This window comes from Microtus ochrogaster, linkage group LG1 (assembly GCF_000317375.1).
Source record: "Microtus ochrogaster isolate Prairie Vole_2 linkage group LG1, MicOch1.0, whole genome shotgun sequence".
NCBI lineage: Eukaryota > Metazoa > Chordata > Mammalia > Rodentia > Cricetidae > Microtus > Microtus ochrogaster.
The window spans coordinates 20,620,039-20,640,035 of record NC_022027.1 but is presented as its reverse complement, the minus strand read 5'-3'; the positions used below and the strand labels follow the sequence as shown (position 1 = coordinate 20,640,035).

At 42.8% G+C, this 19,997-nt stretch overlaps 1 protein-coding gene across 1 annotated transcript in view; it reads right to left on the bottom strand.

Moving 5' to 3' along the window:
- Nwd2 (NACHT and WD repeat domain containing 2) overlaps nt 1–19,997 on the bottom strand; it is a 138,214-nt gene that overhangs the window by 7,696 nt on the left and 110,521 nt on the right. Inside the window, exons 4-6 of the mRNA XM_005359244.2 lie at nt 7,053–7,256; nt 4,866–5,010; nt 1,065–1,654 (exon numbers count right to left, since the gene is read on the bottom strand). Coding sequence (XP_005359301.1) covers nt 1,065–1,654; nt 4,866–5,010; nt 7,053–7,256 — 939 coding nt within the window. The remainder of the gene's footprint in view (nt 1–1,064; nt 1,655–4,865; nt 5,011–7,052; nt 7,257–19,997) is intronic.

The window sequence follows — 19,997 nt, the reverse complement described above, 5'->3', positions numbered from 1 at the left end:
GACAGCTGAGAGACATGAGGCTAAGTGACAGGCTAGCTAACAACTCTGATGGAGACGTGAAACAGAGCCATTATTTGGGGCTGGATCTGTGGGTCTAGAGTTCTGAGGGCAGAAGAGTACCTGGGTATTTCTCATGAGCCCAACGTGAAGTCCTGAGAAGTGGGAGATGGTAAGACTGGATACTTTCCTCATCCCAGGCCGTGCCTCAGGGGTGTGCTGGGCTGCGGAGAGGATCTTATCTAAAGACTCTGGAAGTTTGTTATCAAAAGTCTAGGAAGTGATAAAGCAAGAAGCAAGAGAAGGATGCACTGCCCTGCTCTTAACTGCAGTGTGAGATGATGGATGTTGGGGTGCAGGAGGAGAAGAAGCTTCAGAAAATGATGGGCAGGACGAGAGCAGAGAGCAGACGGCAGGCGGCTTTTCATGCTTATTCAGAGAAAAGTTCAGCGCTCACTTACAGCATCATGGGGGTCCTGTAAGAACTCCCCAGTTTCTTGTCTTCCTATATCCACTACAGTACAGTTCAGCAGGGATTATAAATGTGGTCGAAGCTAGGAAAGGAGGGAGAAAAAGTGCTAGGTCTATAAAGATATCTGTGTTCCCATGCCCACAGTGAGGGCCTTAACTGAAACAGGTCTCAGAAGAAGGAGAAAAATAAGGACCAAAGTGTTAATTAGCACTGAGATTGGACACTCTTACTGTTGAACTAACACTGACTTAGTGGCTAGAGAAACGAGAAGGCTAGTTTTTGCCTGACAGGGATGAGAAGTGTTTTGAAGAATTGGTTCCCCTTTTCATCCAAGTAAAGTAGATGAGTTGCAATACTGAGTGACCAAAGAAAGTGGTTTTATAGTTATATCCCATGCATCTTGTTCTCACTGAATAGCCGTTAGACCAGCAAAAAGGAAACACAGACATATCCATCCCAAAAAGCCTAGTTTTAATTCAGATAGTAAACATAGAAAAAAAAATGAAAGTGGAATTTGATCGTTATCATTTTCCTCCCAACGAATAATATCTCTACAAAAATAGGGAGGAAAGAGTAGATTGTTTATTTGTTTTACCTTTTTTGCTACTTCAGCTAGCAGGAGAGTCTTTCCAGTGCATGGTCCACCATACACAACCAGAGGGTTGATGTGCCCGGTCTTGCTTGGCAGGACGTATTTATGTAAGATGTTTAGCGATTCACATTTGTATTCATAGAAGGAGGCATATGTTTTACATAGCGAAGAGTGCTGAAGAATTTCATCGTACAGCGTATCAGTCTCTGTGTCAAAATTCTGCTGCACTGTTGCCTGAATTATGTCAATCATGTCCTCATAAAACTGCTTACCAAGGCCTTCTATGTAATGATTTTCTATCTCCTGGGAATAGCCCAGTTTCATGTCACAATGAGTGACAGACGTGTATACTCTCAGGTTGGAGGATGCCACGATGGTAGGAATAAATTCATCCCTGAGCTTTATCAGCTTCTCCTGAGCTTCTGGGTCGCGGATGATTCTGGGCTCCGTTCCAGTTATGTCCATGTATTTCCCCATCTCTGGGATTTTCACAAAGCGCTCGATGTTCGCAATCTTCCTGATGTAGCACACACACTTCTTCAGGAACGCCGGAGTTTGCTTGCCCAGAGCAAAGTCAAACTCATCCTCGATAGCTGAAAGAAGTGAAGACGAGGATTATTGCCTTGAACGAAGGAGCCATGTGCATGCCCTCATTCCTAACATGCAGCTGTTAGTCACTCTGGGGAGGTTATTTTGCTTATAGTTTTGTAGTGATGCAACCTGTGGAATGATTTCCAAGTTCACATTAGTTTTTTTTCCTAAGCAGGTAAGACCCAGAAGAATTGATTTTTTCCATTAAATATTTTATTTTCCACCCAATTGGAAGGAGAAGTTGAACATAGCAGATAAAGCAGGCATGCTGGGTTCATAGTGATGACTTTACACTTTAAATTTAATTTCCATTTCCAACTTTAGCCCTTCTAAATGTGGAAACAGCAGGGTCCCTGTAGGGCAGGAAACCAGGAGGTATTGAGTGACATATAGCTAGGCTTCTGGTTCCTTGCCAGGCCTTCCTTTACAGTGTGGTGCCATCATTTAGTTTAAGGTATATTATAATACCCTAGGTAGATATGCTGAAGTAGAAACAAAAAAGTACATCTTAAAATAAAATACAAGCTAGTGCTGTATGGTGTGCGACCTTACCACAGGCCCCCAAAGAACAGAGCATTTAATTGATTGACTGTGGCCTGAAGGCTCCAAGAGACAATCAAAATAAATAATTTTCTCACCTCAGCATTTGTGATAGAAACAGAAAGCTGCACAATAGAATTTCTGATATTTATGTACACATATTTCAAACTTTCCTCCCCCCCACCCCCACGGACGCTGTCTTCACTTTTTGTCTTTGCAATTGTTTAAGTGGACTTCACCAGAATGATTCTTAGCCATCGGTGTATTCAGTGGTTGAAGGCCAAGTGCCTTTTGAATTTTTACAAATGGCTTTCGCTCTGTAACTATGAAAGCTTCCTGATACAGTTACCACGTTGGTACATGGTATTGGGAATCTGTGTTCCCAGGCCACAGCATTCAAAACTGTGATCTTAAAGTGCAATTACTGTTGCTTTTCCTCAACAACTCCTTACCATGAATTGTAAAAGGAAGTCCTGTTCTGCATATCTGATGACCTTTACCCAACAGTGTTTGTTTTCTCGAAACCATGACTGCCTTATTCTTTCAGGTCTGGTCTTCCCTTCAGCTTCTGACAATGAGGCTTCTTCTATCTGTTTGTGGAAGGCTACAGACTGTTCTGTAATAAGGAACTGGAGTGTGTGTGTGTGTGTGTGTGTGTGTGTGTGTGTGTGTGAGAGAGAGAGAGAGAGAGAGAGAGAGAGAGAGAGAGAGAGAGAAAGAGAGAGAGAGAGAGTGTTCTCCCCCATTGATAACTAAATAAGAAAATATCTTACCGCTGGATCTCATGGACGAATTTCTTCAGCTGAGGCTCCTTCCTCTGAGGACTCTAGCTTGTGTCAAGTGGACACACAAAACCACCCAGGACAAAGCATCAGATGCTGTCTGACAACATCCTTAACCAGTAAATCAGTGGAAGCTAAGGGCCTGTTTGTATGTACATTCCCAAAAAGATTCTCCGTGATGGTTGAAAATATATTTGGTCAATGTGTGTGTGTGTGTGTGTGTGTGTGTGTGTGTGTGTGTGTATGTATGTATGCATGTGAGTGTGTGCTATTTTTAATACAAAACTGAGTCCTGACACATTTTCTCCATACCCTCCTCCCCAGCTTCCCATGTCACCTACTGTTTAGTGTAAAGTCCCTTAGAGGGCCACATTCAGACCTCTTGTTGTCCTCCCCAAACCTGACTTTCTTGCTGTTCACCAGAGTTCCTTGCCCGTGTTGAACATTCTAAGAGGCTGCTTGAGGACTTAGAATGTTGTGATTCAGAGCCAAATTACCTTAGAACACCTTTAGCCTTTTTTTTTCTTCCTGTCTCTGCATTGACTGGACATCTTTTCAACTATCAGGGAGAATCTTTGCTTTGTCCTGGGTGGTTTGTGTGTCCACTCTACACAAGCCAGAGTCCTCAGAGGAAGGAGCCTCATTGGAGGAAATGCCTTCTTGAGATCCAGCTGTAAGGCATTTTTCTCATTTGGTGATAAATGGTGGAGCCCAACCCATGGTGGGTGGTGCCATCCCTGGGCTGCTGGTCCTGGGTTCTAGAAGAAGGTGGACTGAGCAAGCCAGGGGAAGCAAGTCAGTAAGCAGTGCCCCTCAATTGCCTCTTCATTTTCTTTCTCTGGGATCCTGGCCTGCTTGAGTTCCTGTGCTGACTTCCTTCAGTGACAAACAGCCATGCTGAGAAATAAGCCTAATAAACCCTCCCTCAACTTGCCTTGGCCATGGTGTTTCATTGCAGCAATAGAAACCCTAACTAAGACATGCCTAGAGCAGGGAATTCCCTCGGGACTGTAACCTACCTGATATTTCTACCAATGAATTTGAAAATGCCTTGATTTATTACCTCCTTTTGATCTGTTACTACAAAAGCTTCAGGAAATTGCCACCATGTTACACAGGGTATTTGGAGTAGCCTGAACATGTTCCCAGGCCATGGTCATTCATTTTTGATTCCAGAATAAACAAACCTCTTCTTCCATTGACCGAGAACTGTGCTTGTGCACTGATGCCCAGTCCATCCCCTCTGAGGGATTCTAACCAGCTGCTCCCACCGCCTGGGATGCTCCACTTAGACAGCCATGATACTGCGAATGTTGATTCCTTCCATCTTCTATCTCAAACATCGGCTCCTCAGCCCACCCTTTCTACTCCAGGGCTCTAGCATCCCTCCTCGGCTACTTCCTTTTATAACTATGTTTTACTCAAGTTACAGAGTATAATTTCTGTAAAGAACTTGCTCACTTATTACTTGACAATCATTTCTTCATCTCACTGTGGTTTGTTTTTAGGAGAACAGTGACTTTCCTCATCCATGGCTGTCTGTCCAGAACACGCCTCAGCATTGACCAAGATAGGTCCCTCTTGACACATGCTGGGAGACTAAGAGGGATGGGAAGCCTTCCTCCTCCCACTGAGAAACAATGACAGAATCTTGACTGTTACACCCGGGCATCTCTGAACTTCCTTCAAAATCACACATGCTAGAGAAGCCGACAAGCAAAGCAAAGGGTTTCCTGAGAGTTAACGCATCTTCCTGGGATGTGGAAACATTTACCAAACAAACTTTGTTTGGTACCAAATGGGATTAAACTTAAAGAATCCCGAGAGGGAAGCTGCGGATGCTTCCATGTTTCATCCATTTCTCAATTTACTGCAGCCGCGTGGAAATTACCTGAGAACAGGTACCTCTTAGCCTGGCTGTGCTTCATTTTACCCTGCTCATGGAGCAGCTTCACGGCAGCTTTAAAGATTGTTTTGATTTCGTCTGATATCTCTTGCCATGGCCTCTCATTTTCAGGACCGGCAGAAGACTGCATCTAGGAAACATTAAAAGGGAGAAGTTAGTCGCGAAATCACAAAAGAGAAACCAGTGTTTAAGGGCAAGACTGGATACGCCGGTGCTAGGAGAGCCGGTCTCTCAAGTCCTCACTTCATCCTCCTCTCGTCAATAATCCTGAAGTAAGAAATCATTTTCCTGTTACACGGGAACTCGCCCTGGCTACATGGAGGCAGGACCCAGACAGTGTTTGTGTGCTGGCCTTCCTATGGTTCCTATTGGTTATTTATGTGCCAGGAGTTTGACCTTCATTGCTCCTGGAAATGCTGGAACGTGAGATGTGATAGAAGATGGTTATGTCCCCGAAAATGCCATTCTCAGAAGATCATAGTATCATTCTTACTGGGCTCCAGGTAGCTCTGGAGAGACTGCATTCTTATAAAAAGGGTCAGCCCAGCCTCCGAGGCTCTGTGGCTTCTTGTCTCAACATGTTGTTCCTTCTCATGAGCTCCCACTGTGATGATATAGTTAGAAGGGTCCTCATCAGGGGCTCAGGAGATGGAGGTGCCCCCCTTGGACTTTCAAAGCCCCAAATTGCAAGTTAAAGGAAATTAAAGGAAATTATTTTCCTTAGAGAGCATTCAGAGTTTTATATTTTCAATATAGTAAGAGTAAATGGGAATAAGACAGGTTTTATTGTTTTACTGTAGCTTTCTTTCTTGTGTTTTGACTTTAAATGTCATAAGAATGTAATCTTTATAATGTCTTCTGAAGAGAGAAGAAGAGGATTTGTATGCCACCACATGTCTTTTGGTTTTTTGCTACATTGTTTTTTTTATACTTGGTTAAGAAAGTTGGACGACAGTTTAACAGGAAAAAAATATTTATGTGGTCTCAGAGCATTTAAAAATCTCATTCACACATTTATTTCTTCAACAATAATTATGCATGGTTTATGCATAAATTGCTTTGGACATTTTGAGATTGATTTACATTTCCCTGGAGGATCATAGAAATAAATGGAGACAAAGCCAACAATTAATAGTCATATAGGGGCAAGTGTCCCCAGACCACCAAGTGAAACAGCTCCTTGGGGTTTTGCCTTTCGTGCTATTTACATTTGCTTCTGTATTCAACCCTGGGATGCTCTGAGTTTACGCTACTAGCCCAATCTAAAACAGCATTATTGCTATAGACATAAGTAATGACAGTGCGTATATGAGGAAATCGGTGATGCTGACGTGACTTCCTCAGCACAAAGAAGAGATCAGAAGGACGAACACCAGAATGAAGATCCCTGGATGACCTCTCGCTCTTCTCCCAAAGCTGTCTGGGTACCAGCTATACCACCACTGCTTGCTTTGGAAGACAGATGGGTATCAGTCTTTTAAAAATTCCTCTAAACGTTCAAAGGAACAAACAGACTTACTGTGCCCTTCTTGGTCCTTTGCTTAGTTTCAAAGACGTGTAATAGATACACTTCAAAGCCAAGTTGGACAGATGAAGATATTGAGGCATAAACCAATTTACTCTATGATTCTACACAAGTCACAAGAACATATATTATTAGGAATGTTAAAGCAAGGACTAAAAGAGGCAGCCCTGGAGGAATGCTGCTCCCTGGCTTATGCTTGGCTAGCTTTCGTATAGAGCCTGGGTTCACTGCCTAGGACGGAGCTGCCCGCAGTGCACTGAGACCCCATACGTCAGCTAGCAATAAAAACAACGCTCCACAGACACACACAGGCCAATCTGAGGGGGCCACTTCTTTCTATTGAGATTCCTTCTTTCCAGGTGACGTTAGGTTGTGCCAAGTTGACAATAAGGACTAACCAGAAGGAGAGGTAAGAGGATAGATGGTATTTGGTAAGATAGTGGTGGAATCATTTTGAGAATTAATAGGATTAGTGAATTTGACAGATTATAGGCATATATGCCAATTAGAGTAAGTTAAATCATAATGCTCTCATATCCCCCCAGAGAGTTTATAGCTGATAGACTTTCATTAGTATACTTTATGACAGATGTAGCCCAGAGAGAAGGAAAATCAGTCTAAAGGGAAGTCAGAGAAGGTGGACTTACTGAGTTCTTGTTGCTTCTCGTCACTTCTAGCCTGGGTCTGAGGTAATATGCTGCGGGCACAGAGTTCTCATCCCGACAGTACCAATCCTCCAGTAACTTTGTCTCTAGTTTGGCCTCAACGGCAGCATCCAAAATCATTTCGAACTCCGAAGCTTCAACTTCCCCCGGGATTCGAATGTTCCCATATTTTTCACCTAAAAGTCCCTGTGAACCAACAAGACAGTTCATTTTATACCCACAGCATGAAGACACTCAACAAATATCAATAAACAGAGAGATACATTGTTAGGTCATTTTTTTTTCTTATCATCACAGTGCATATTTGACTTCACAAGTACAATTAGACCCACTATAATTATGATGTCATTCAATATAGAGGAAATAGTTTGCATAATCTGTTAGATGACAACTTCAAAAGTTTTACTGCGGGTTCTTCAAAGTTCATATAGCAAAACGAAAGCTGTCCTATGCCGATGTTTGTGACAAGGAAGCATGCTGAACCTTACAAAACTTTCAAACACCCGAAACTTCTAATACAGAGATTGCTCTGCCAAGGTTGATGGTGTGACTTTTAGCCCCAGATCCACACAACCAGGGAGTCCAGAAGGCAGGGCCACTGGGCACGGCGCTACTACCAGTGCTGGTACAATTCAAATGTACACAGAAAGCGTTGCCCCCTATCAGATTGGCAAAAACTCTAGAGAAAAATAAGCAAAAAACATCCTCTTAGTGCTACACGAAGGCAATAAATAACCATACAGTGCAAACGCACAGTTAAAGTAACCCACGGTTTCCCTGAGTTCAAGGACTTGCCCATCAGACTTGAGAGTGGTCAGCTTAATGGATCAGTTCCTATTGTTTGCCCTGAAGATTACCTGTCTAAGTGGAACCCAGAATACGTGTTAAAATGGAGATTCCTATCCCTTCTCATGCTTAAAATTACTGTAGGGAAAATTACATGGGGGAAATCCAGGAATTTGTATTTTGTTATCTTTTAAAAGCAAAACTAGAGTTTATTAAGAAAGGAATAATATGGATTTAAGCTTAAGTTCAGGCATTAAGAGAAGGAAGCGGTGCTGTGCACACTGGAGCATGATGGACTTCTCAAGATAACTAGTCCAGAACAAGCATTTTCCTTTCTTTTTTATTATTAATTTTTTAAATTTATTTTTACATTCCAACCGCAGTCCACAGTTTCCCCTCCTTCCTCTTCTGTTCCCTCTAGTTCCTCCCCCCATCCCACGTATCCACTCCTCCTCTGTTTCTGTTCAGAAAGATGCAGGCCTCCCATAGTGTCAACAAAGAATCACATATCAAATTGAGGTAGGATTAAGGTCCTCCCCTTGTATTAAGGCTGGGTGAGGCAACCTTGTATGAGGAACAGGTTCCCAAAAGCGATCTCATAGGTTAGGGACAGGCCCTGATCCTACTGCTAGGAGTCTCACAAATAGACCAAGCTACACAACCGTCAACATATGTAGAGGGCCTAGATCCCGGTGCAGAGTCTGTGAGCTCCTATGAACCCAGGCCAGCTGTCTCTGTGGGTTCCCCTGTCATGACCTTGACCTCCCTGCTCACACAATCTGTTCTCTCTCTCTTCAACAGGACTGCTGGAGCTCGGCCCAGGGCTTGGCTGTGGATCTCTGCATCTGCTTCCTTCAGTTACTGGATGAAGGCTCTCTGATGACAATTAGGGTAGTCACCAATCTGACTACAGGAGATGGCTAGTTCAGGCACCCTCTCCACTATTGCTAGGAGTCTTATCTGGCCATTTCGGGGTTGGGGGAAAACCTAGTGCCAGGGAAACTCCCAGGCATACACAGGATGACCCCAGCTAAAACTCCTACCAGGACTCGCATTTTCAGTGAAGTTTTCAAGTGAGTCTCAGTTTCAAGAAGCCGTGCTTGTGGGCACCGTGGGTACCAGTGATCTCATGAATGATGTTTGGCAGGTACCTAAGCAGAGGAGCTGGGCACAGAATGGATCTTTACGAAAATCGAAACCTATTTAAAAATAATTGTTTCTTTGAGTGGAGCACCTGGCACCAAGCAATATAGGTATTTGATCAATATTGTAAGGCTAAATGCACCATAAAGATGACTAATGGAAAAATTTCCGTATTCAGTTCAAATAATAAGCATATATTGGGTGCCTACTACATAGTGGAAACATAGAACTTTATAGAAGTAATAGCATGCTGGAGAGGTCTAAAATTGCTTATTGGATTGTTCTGCCCTCGTCCTTTTTATCTATTGATTATTCCTTAAGGTGGAATGCTCATAAATCATGTTTTTTTTTTTCCCTCGGGAATCTAAGACAAGAGTCTCCCTGGTCTTGTTATTTGAGAGACAGTAAAAAAGAAATTTGTTGGTACATTTTTGAGGAAGACTTTTTAGGTTCCTTGGGTTTTGGGTTCCTTATAGGTCTAAGGTAGCATACAAGTTGCAAAACACAAGTATTTAGCAGGGATGGAGAGTGTGGGCTTAGAGAATGTCAGCCTAGCACAGTTGCAAAGTCTAACACAATCGATAGAGCAGGGCAAGAAAGCCACATCAAATCCACAAGCTTTGCAGGAAAACTCTGGCAAAAAGGAGTCCCAGTGAGACAGGGTCTTGAAGCAGCCATGGAAAATACCCACGAGTGACTTTGAGGTGGCTGCAGACCCTGTGAACAGAAGGCAGCTTCTCTACCACTGTCTCCTTCCACCACGGAAGGAGAAAAAAGATTTTCTACATCCTTCTTGCTACAAACCCCAAGCTTGTTTGGTCTAGATAAACATTTGCCGAGGAACCAAGGGACTTCATGTCATTTTGCATTCTTCTTAGCGACAAATGTGCCTAGAACTTGGGATGGAAGAAATGCATGGGAAGAAAATAGATTTTAATTTTTCACTGCATTGTTTAAGCAGTCTATCCATTACACATAGGAACATAAATGTGAGTTTTTTTCCTGCATGTGGAACACCAAAATCACCTCTCTCTCCCACCCCATCAAATGTGGATTTGTTCCATTCTTAAACACTGAAGGTAACTTAGGAAAGTTAGGTGGGAAGCAAGAATTTGGTTGCTCAGATAAAATCTAGAGAGTTAAGTACAAAAAAAAGTGCAAGAAAAAAATTGAGCACTCTCAGAGGCATCGTTTTGGCACAAGCAATTCTAGTGTCAGAAATACCTCATGATGCTTTGGCATTTGTTGAAATGTATGGATCATTTGCTTTACAATGGTTCCTTTAAAGTATTTTATTTTTATTTTATTTATTTTATATCTGAGTGTTTTGCATGCATGTGTACCACATGTGTGCCAAATGAGGCTTTGGATTCCCTGTAGGTGGGCTTATAGATAGTTGTGCGTCATCGTGCGGATGCTGAGAACTGAACTCCTGTCGTCTAAAAGAGCAGCAAGTGCTCTTAACTGCTGAGCCATCTCTCCAACTCTCCTTAAACGGCTCATTTTATGCTATGCGAATCTCACGAAGGTAAAAACAGAGGAAGAAATGCTCCCCGAATACTGAGCTCTCCTTGACTGTGAACTTCAGTGCACAAGGCTTGTCTTTTCTTCCTTTCCTTCTGTTCCTGCCAGTGTGGACACATCCAAGCCACTGATTTCAAAGGCTTTGAGATAACATTTTCTTTCCTCCCCACTGATTGATTTTTCTGTTCCGTTGGGCAAATATTGATCTCCCTTCCCCTTGGCTCTGTATGTATGGTTAACTCTGTCTGGGCTTGAGCACTTTTGGGTTTGGGTCTGGTGTGAGGGTATGCCGGTTTTACTCTAGTAGACAGTAGAGAGTCTGAGGCTCCTTTCCTTGAAGGGTTTGATGAGCTGTATGTCTGGAAACAGACTCATATGGGCTTCCGGCTATCATTCTTCATAGGAAGGTAGCAGTTGTTCTCAGGGCTGCTGTTTGGGAGCCATCACTTATGTAGAAGGAATGAAGAAAAGAGGTGTCTACCCTACCCCAACTCCTGTGCTAGCAGAAACTCAGACCCTACAAATGCCCTATTTCCCAACTCAGTCACCATTGGTGAGACAAACCCCTGCCTTCATGTCTCTTTTCCTTATTAGGAGAAAACTCCCACTTTAAGTATGATGTTTCCTTCCAGGAGGTCTCATTAGCACTTGAGGCTGTAACATGGGGAGAGTTGCTGACAAGGATCTCTGGGTTCACAGAGCTCAAGTCTGCCCAGAAGTGGTTGCCTGCTTCAGACTGCTTCTTTAGGAAGACATGGGATGTACTCACTCATATTTGGTTTCTAGCCATAAATAAAGGACATTGAGCCTATAATTAGTGATCCTAGAGAAGCTAAATAAGAAGGAGAACCCAAAGAAAAACATATAGGCATCCTCCTGAATATTAACCTTCATCAGGCGATGAAAGGAGACAGAGACAGGGACCCACATTGGAGCACCTGACAGAAATCTCAAAGTCCAAATCAGGAACAGAAGGAGAGAGAGCATGAGCAAGGAACTCAGGACCATGAGGGGTGCACCCACACACTGAGACAATGGGGATGTTCTATCGGGACCTCACCAAGGCCAGCTGGCCTGGATCTGAAAAAGCCTGGGATAAAACCGGACTTGCTGAACATAGCGGACAATGAGGACTACTGAGAACTCAAGAACAATGGCAATGGGTTTTTGATCCTACTGCACGTACTGGCTTTGTGGGAGCCTAGGCAGTTTGGATGCTCACCTTACTAGACCTGGATGGAGGTGGGTGGTCCTTGGACTTCCCACTGGGCAGGGAACCCTGATTGCTCTTTGGGCTGACGAGGGAGGGGGACTTGATTGGGGGATGGGTAGGGAAATGGGAGGAGTTGGCGGGGAAGAGATAGAAATCTTTAATAAATAAATAAATTAAAAAATAAAAAAACAAAAAAAACCCAAAAAAAGTATCATATGTTCCAAGAAGAAAAAAAAATAAGCGGATGGTTAATTTTGTGTGTCAGTTTCACTGAATCACAGGCAGCCTGGATGTCTGGCTAAGCATTACTCCTGGTGGGTATGGAAGGGTGTATCTGGGCAAGGCGCACATGGAATTGGAAGACCGATGAACACAGACCGTCTTCTCCTAACTGGGTGTGCATCACCTGGGACTTTGAGGAATGGCAGAGAACCAGATGGCAGAGGAAGAAGAATTTGCTCTTTTTCTGACTCCTGAGCTGAGACGTTGCCTTTCTTTTGTGCTGGGACTAGGTCCCACACCATTTGTTCTCCTGGATCGTGGGACTTCAGATTTGGGCAAGAACCACACCACCCACCTTCCTGAGCTTTGTGTCCGCACATGGCAATGGTGAGATTTCAGCTCTCACAATTACAAGACAAGAGCCAATTCTTTATAATAAATCACACACACACCCATACTCACATCCACCCACCCACCCACTTACCTACCCAGACAGACTGACAGACAGACAGACAGACACTCTTGATTCTGCTTTTCTGAAGAGTTGTGACTGGCCCAGAGGGTGTGGGAAAGTGGTAATGAATTGGGAGGTAAGTACCAGTGACTAAGATTAGTTACAAACTGAATCATGTCCCCCTGAAAGACAGTCTAGATGTAACCTTGGTAAAAGGCCAAATTGCCATCACCGTCAGTTACTTTTCTATTGCTGTGCTGAAACACCACAATTAAGATAACTTGTAAAAGAAAACATTTCATTTGGGGCTTACACTTTAAGAGAGTTAAAGTCCATGACTATCACGGCAGAGAGCATGGCAGCAAGCAGGCATAGCGCTGGAGCAGAAGCTGAGAGCTTACATCTTTAGACACAGTCACTAGGGAGAGAAAGCTAACTGGAAATGGTGTGGGCTTTTGAAACCTTGCGGTCTACCACCAGTGACATATGTCTTCCAGCAAGGCCACCCCTCTTAACCCTTCCTAAATAGTTTTCACCAGCTAGGGACCGAGTACTCAAACGTGAACCATTGGAGGTCACTCTCATACAAACTCCCACAGGCACCAAGTGATAGAAGGTAATATCTTGAAAGTTGTCCATATCTCTATTATTAGAGTTATTTTATTTTTTCAGATGTGTTTTTAATTATGTGCATGCATGTGTGTCTTCGTGGGTGTATGTACATGCGTGTGCAGGTGTCTGTTCTCCTAGAGCTGCCTGTCCTGGGTGCCGGGAACCAAAACCTGGGTTCTCTGCAAGGGCAGTGCAAGTTCTTAATAGTTGAGCCATCCCTCTAGTCCCCAGAGACATACTTTTCATATGCAGAAGTGTATACCATTTTCTGATTGAGGTGACAAATTGCCCAACAAAAGCCATCTAAGGAAGGCAGGGTTTATTTCGGCGCACAGTTTGAAGACAGTCCATCCTAGTGGGCACTGTGTAGCCCCGAGAATGGCTCTGACTATGGGGCAGGAGCATGGGGTATTTGGTCACATTGTGTTCAGTCAGGAACTAGAAAGAATTGACTTCTGGTACTCAGCTCATTTTCTTCCTTTCCATTTGGTTTAGAAGCCCAGTCCTTGGGATGGTGCCACTCCCATTCAGGCAGGGTCTTGCTGGCTCCTCAGGAAGTCCTCTTTGGAAACACTCATAGACATATTCAGAGGATTTGCTTCTAAATTCAGTCAGGACAGCAAAGAAGATTAACCATGTCTAGAATGGATGGTACTAGCTATATTTAGTATATAAATTTATGTAATTTTCATTTCAAAGTATTTGGTTATTCAGATATCTGATAATTCATGATGGGTTTCATAGTTATAATGATTAGATATTTGCTGTCACTATCTATAGCAAAAAATTCATCTTTTTTTTATTTCATTTATACACAGTGATCCTATGATTTCACATGTCACAATGTAGTTCTCTGAAACAAGATATAGAAACAAGGAAATTCCCTCACACACGCCGTGAGCGATGCAGGCAGAAAGCACACAATGAAAAGGGAAGCTCCAGTATAAGAAGAGGCAGGCTGGGTGATTGCAGCCTGAAGGGAGTGAAGGCAAAGACTAAAGGATTTGCTAACACATTTGGCAGAGTAGAATAATTAAATTGATGCTTCAGTAAAGGCTCCTTGACAGCTAACAATTCTCAGCTTTCTCAGAATCACATAGTCGCCTTCTTTCTGGAAGGTGACATTCGTCATTTAATTATGGTTATTAAGTTTGCATACTTCAACCCTCTGTAGAAAAACTTCTATCAGTAATAATTCTGCTATAGCTTGTTTGTTGCAAGGTGCTTTTGTCTGGAACATAGCTTCATTCCTTAGAAAGCATTGAAAGCAGCCCCTACTCGTTCTTAAGAAGAAGGGAAGTGGCCACAGGGTGGAAGAGTTGGCTAATAGAACCATGGGGGTGGAGCCATCCAGAGTTCACAGTGCCACACTACAGCTCACAACCATCACCTTAGCCATGGGGAACTGCAGAATATGTAAGAATGACTGACATCCCAAAGCGAAGAGAAAGATAATCGAGGAAGTGGATATAAACAAGGAGGCAAGGCTACTGTGAGGTTTTGGGAGAGCTCTTGGGATATATCAGAAGCAAGGTCTGTCGTGTATTCAAGAGCACCCAGGAAGCAGCTAGGAATGTGGACATGTAGGTTAGATGTGGAATCTGGCTAGACAAGTAGTCTTGGATGTCAGGAAACATTTACTCAACAAATATTTGCTGAAGGTGCAATTTACCTTCCAGGTGACCGATAGTTCTAGTTTTCTCAGGGCTCCCCTAATCTGAACATTGAAGTCTCAGGACCCTCTTTAAATCCTGCCACACCAGGGCAGTTGGCTATGCTAACAGGACGGCCATGAACCCTTTCCTTTTTCATATTACTATGTGTACAGATCGAGAGTCCAATATAACAGCATGGATGCAGGGCCCAAGCTACCAATCTCTGCGGGAGCCACATAGAAAGAGAGGAATGGTCTCATGGAAGATAATGAGTTAAGAAACTAGTACTGAAAAAAATTGAGACAGAACTGTAATAAAGAAATAGATAAATGGATTTGTGCTGTAAATAGGCCACTCATGTAAGCCAAACAAAATTGCAGTGAGCAGGAAAAATAATAATGATCACCTCTATTCACAAGCACAAGACTGTGAATGAAAGCACTGTTGAGACAGGATCATTTTGATGATGAAGTCAACCAAGGAACACGACGAGAATACCTAGAGGTTTTAGGCAACAGGAACAGGGACACTCAAAGACAGAGCGCTAATAAAAACGGGGGCAACCACATTGAGTGCGTAGTTTGGCAGGTGCTATACATTTCTGATTTTGGAAATTCATCTCTCCACTGGCATACAGATTGTGTACAAGAATATTAGACAGCTTTTAGTTTCTGTCTTGGCTTTACTCGATGAGAGCTCTGATTTACTGCTTGTGCTAGAAGTAAGAACACTGGGAGAGGAATTGCTCACTGTAATTACAACTCACAGAATTTGTGGGACAGAACATTGCAGTTTCCTAATTTCTGGGAAATTAAACAAAAAAATAAACAAAATAAAGAGGAGCAACAACAACAACAATAATAAAAAAAATCAAAGAACAAAACAAATGAATGAACAGATTCGTGGTGTCTCCATAGGCCAGTTTGATAATTCAACATCTTGTTGCATTTTCAGATGATTTTTTAAAACTAAAACAAGCAAGCAAACAAAAATTATTCTTGGAGGTGGAGAACAGGGAATCTATGATGGTTAATTTTTAAAAGTTTTTTTATTTCAGTCTCCCCTCCCTCCCCTCCTCCCGCTTCTCCCCCACCTTCCTCCCACCCAACCTTGCCATCCATTCCTCAAAAAGGGTAAGGCCTCCCATGGGGAGTCAACAAAGTCTGTCAATCACGGTGAGGCAGGACAAAGGCCCTTCCCTCCTCTATAAAGTTAAGCAAGGTATCCCTCGATAGGAAATGAGCTCCAAAGAAGCCATTTCATGCTCTGGGGATAAATGCTGGCCCCACTAGCTTCCCACATTGATGACTTCTAGGCTTGTGAGTGAAAATAAGCCATCTCTTTCCTAAATTGCTTTCAATGGGCTATATGAGATATATGACAGTCTCAAGTACCCTAGGTTAGCCTTGAATTCACAATGTAGCTAAGGATGGACCCTCCCTCACCACCTGAGTACTGGATTATAAGTGTGGCTCACTGTGCCCTATTTATGTGGTGCTAGGGATCAAATTTAGAGGCTCATATAAGGTAGAGGGAAACACTTATTCAGTGTGTTTATTTCTTTTGGGACAAAGCTTCACTATGTAACCTTGGCTGGCCTGAAGCTTACTATGTAGACCAGGTTGGACTTGAATTCATAGAGATCTGCCTGACTCTGCCTCCTTCCTGAGTGCTTGGATTAAAGGCATGAGCTACCATAACCAGTAGGCATCAAGTTTTAAATTTAGGTCTTATACTATATCCTGGTTTCTAATTCCAAACATATTAGCATAGACTTCTTGCCCATGGAGCCTGGCTTCTCTGGCTGGCGAGGTTCCTGTCCTAGCTCAGTTACATGGTACCTATCTTCTCGACTCAGATTCCTGGCACCACATCTGGCCCATAGCAGGCTCTGGCTTCTCATCTTGCTGCCTTGAAGGGCCAGCTCTGTTCATCATTTGTAAGGATTCTTTCAATAGGTCTGTGTGTATAGCCCTGAGGGGGCCCTTCTCACTGCCTTGAAAGTCGTACAGAAGGCTGGATTGACCAAGCATGACACTGGTTTACAGTTCTCAGAGCAATTTATTCTTTGCAACTGGGTAAGTACCTGACAGGCCTAAAGGGAAAAGCTTTTCTGTACTTTTCCTGGCACAGGGAAAATTGGTTTATTGAGTATTCACTGTCTTGACGATGACAGCAGTGTCACTAATAGGTGTTCTTAGCTACATCTAGGGCTCACGGGGGCCTGCTGCAATTGACAAGTGTTCCCTTTAGTATATGCCTAATTTTAATTGGAACTTCACATTTATGAGTTATAGATGTTGAGTATCTCATGCCTATTTATAATCTAGCAAAGCTTTTATGTGCTATTGCTGGCTCGCCACACAAGGAGGATATGAGCTAAGGATATACCATTAACTTATTTGACCCCATGTTCGTGCTGTGATTTGCTGCTCACGCCTCAGACTGAGATTTCTAAGGACCAGCAACATAGCTAAGAAGCCACAGGGAGTAAGGCATGGAGCTGACTGTAGAACCAGAGCTCAGTCATTGCAAAGCCTGTGTTATACTATTCCAGCTTTTCTCTAGGGAGACTTCACATCAGGCACTCTGGGATTGCTTAAAATGAGTTTCTATTAAAAAAAAAATCCAAACTGTTTTTTTTTAAATGCTGATACTTGTTTACTGTCTCTTAAGTAGAAGACATCGGTTATAGTTCATCTCTTACAAGCAAGGTGGTACCAACAGTCGTTAAAGCAAAGGCTCTCTGCAGTGTGACCGTAGGCAAGCTACTTAACCACTCTATAATCCAGACCCCTCATCTGCAATGTGTGGATTGCAACAGAGCCAGACTGAGGGTCCTCATGTGGACCAGCAGCATTAATACAAACAAGAGGCTCAGAATGGAGATCGACACGCAAGTGCTGCATAGGGCGTGGCTCCTTCTTTATTATTGATGCATTAGTCAATAATTTATTATTGGATAGTGTGTTGATCCAATTCTTTTGTACACTGTTTTTGTTCTACAAATGTCAAGCTGTGAGCTGTCACCTTCCCCTCTTTCATTGTGTTCATGTCTACCAGTCTTCCATTGTAAGATCAAACAGGGGAAGAGAACCTCAAATACCAGCTTTGGAGAGTTGGAGGTTGAGTGTGAATGACACCTCTAAGGTGAGGTGCATGGCTTTAATATAGTTATCTCTAGAGTATAGAAGTAATTTACCTTTATTCTCTCTCTCTCTCTCCTTCTCTCTCTCCCACCCTCTCCCTCTCTGTCTCTCTGTGGCTTTATTTTAATTTTTATATGAGTTCTGAGGATTCAAACTCAGGTCCTCATGGTTGTGAAAGCAAGCACTTAGTCACTGCCCATCTTCTGGCCCAAGTTGTGTGTGTATGTGTGTGTGCATGTGCATGTGTGTGTGTATATATTTATGCACAGACACATACTACCCCCCACAGTTATTTGAAGAGCTGACTGAACCTACCTCAAGGTTGATCTTCACAAGATAAAGTTATTCTGTATAAAATGAGGAAGTTGTCTGGGGGAGATGGCTGATTAGCACAGTACAAGCATGAAGACTTGAGTTCAGTCCCTAGGACTTATGGGAAAACTGGGTATGGCTAGGAATATGGTTCAGTTACTAACATTCTGGTCTGTTTCACCCACTGTTAGGACTATGTGACTTGACAAAAGACTTTGGCAAGAATTTTTACCTTTAAGAAGTGTTTAATGCTATCATATTATTATACCCAGCAGCACCAAGTATCATCACGTAATCAGATCCCACAATCAGTTCATATTTAGATTTAGATTTCATCAGATCTTTTTTTTTTTTTTCATCAGATCTTTTGAAATTGTTCCTTTGAGACCCAGAGGAAGCCGACAGACATATCACATCTGGTTTTCACGTCTCTTGCGTTCACTGTCTAGTCCTCTGCCCTTTCTCTCATGCCACTGGCTGGCTGGAGAAGTCGATCGTCATCTAGTCCCCTTTCCATAGTGAGGGCAGCAGCACTTGTGTCTCTCAGGGATTTGGTGGGAATTGGTGGTTTCTCCTCAAGTTTTGTGCCGTCCTCCTAAGGTAGAAACTCTAGGGCCGGAGTCTTGGGATTTCTGTTTAAAAGTCTCCTGTAACAAGTACGTTGAATGTCATGGTCTGCCTAGGCTTTTCCATGTGAAGCTGGCTGATTCTATTTCTATGTATTTTCTTCAGTTAATGTTCAGAGACTGAGAGCCTTGACTTTATTCAGGTTCCGGTGGGGTTTTCCCCTTCGCCTGGGCCTCACAAATGCTAGGCAAGACATTTACTACTGAACTACACACACAACTCTCGGTGACTTCTGTTTATTTTGAGGTAGGGTGTTACTAAGTTATCTAGACTGGCCTTGCAACTAAACCCCAGATAGGCCTTGAAATTGCAACCCTCCTGTTTTCAGGCCTGTACCACTGGATCTGGTTAGGTTAAGTTTTGTTGAAGCTATATTTCCCCATTGTGTTAACTCGGAAGGCATATGTTCTCCTGACCCATGCTTAGTTATATTGAGAATGATATTGCTGGAGGTACCACCTATAGGCCTGTTTTCCCAATGGTCCTGCCATTACTAATGACATTATCTGGACCCACTGTTTTCTTTTGGCTGGGAGATAATTATTTTTTACTAATATTCAGCACTCATGAATCATTTTCAACTTTTTTTTGTTTTCTTATAATTGCTGTGACTTATTTGAGGATTAAGACAAGCACTATGGTATATTTACCATATAAGAGCACTCCTATGAATTCTACTTAAAAATTTATAAAGTTTAGAGTAGTTCTGCTAACCCTTAGGATGAACTAAGTGGCTTGGAAACCACTTGTTTAATTAGTGAAGAAATAACAATTGAATTTAGAATCCAGGTCTTGTTCTGAATCAGTTACAGTCTACCCATGTCTTCTGTCCAATCAGTCCCTCACCACAACACTGTTCATTGTGTCTGTTTTTCAATGCCTCACTCCATCTATGATTACAATGATGATATATTCCTACCAGCCGGATCATAATGTTAAACTAGATGAAGACTGTCAGAACACCAAGACCCTTAGTAGACTTCACTACTAGACCTCTATAATCTATGAGGTAGAACAATGGCTCTCCAATCAAACCCTTTTGATCCAGATCTACATAATGGAATGCACTTGGCACTGTGACCCTGTTTAGACTCAAGTGTATAAACACATACACATGAGAAAGGAATGCCTTGGTCTCTAGTCCAGACTTAAAGAATCAACACTTCTTTGCTCATGTTCTCCCTCCTTCTGCTCCTCATTGGGACATTGGGAGCTCAGTCTGGTGCTCCA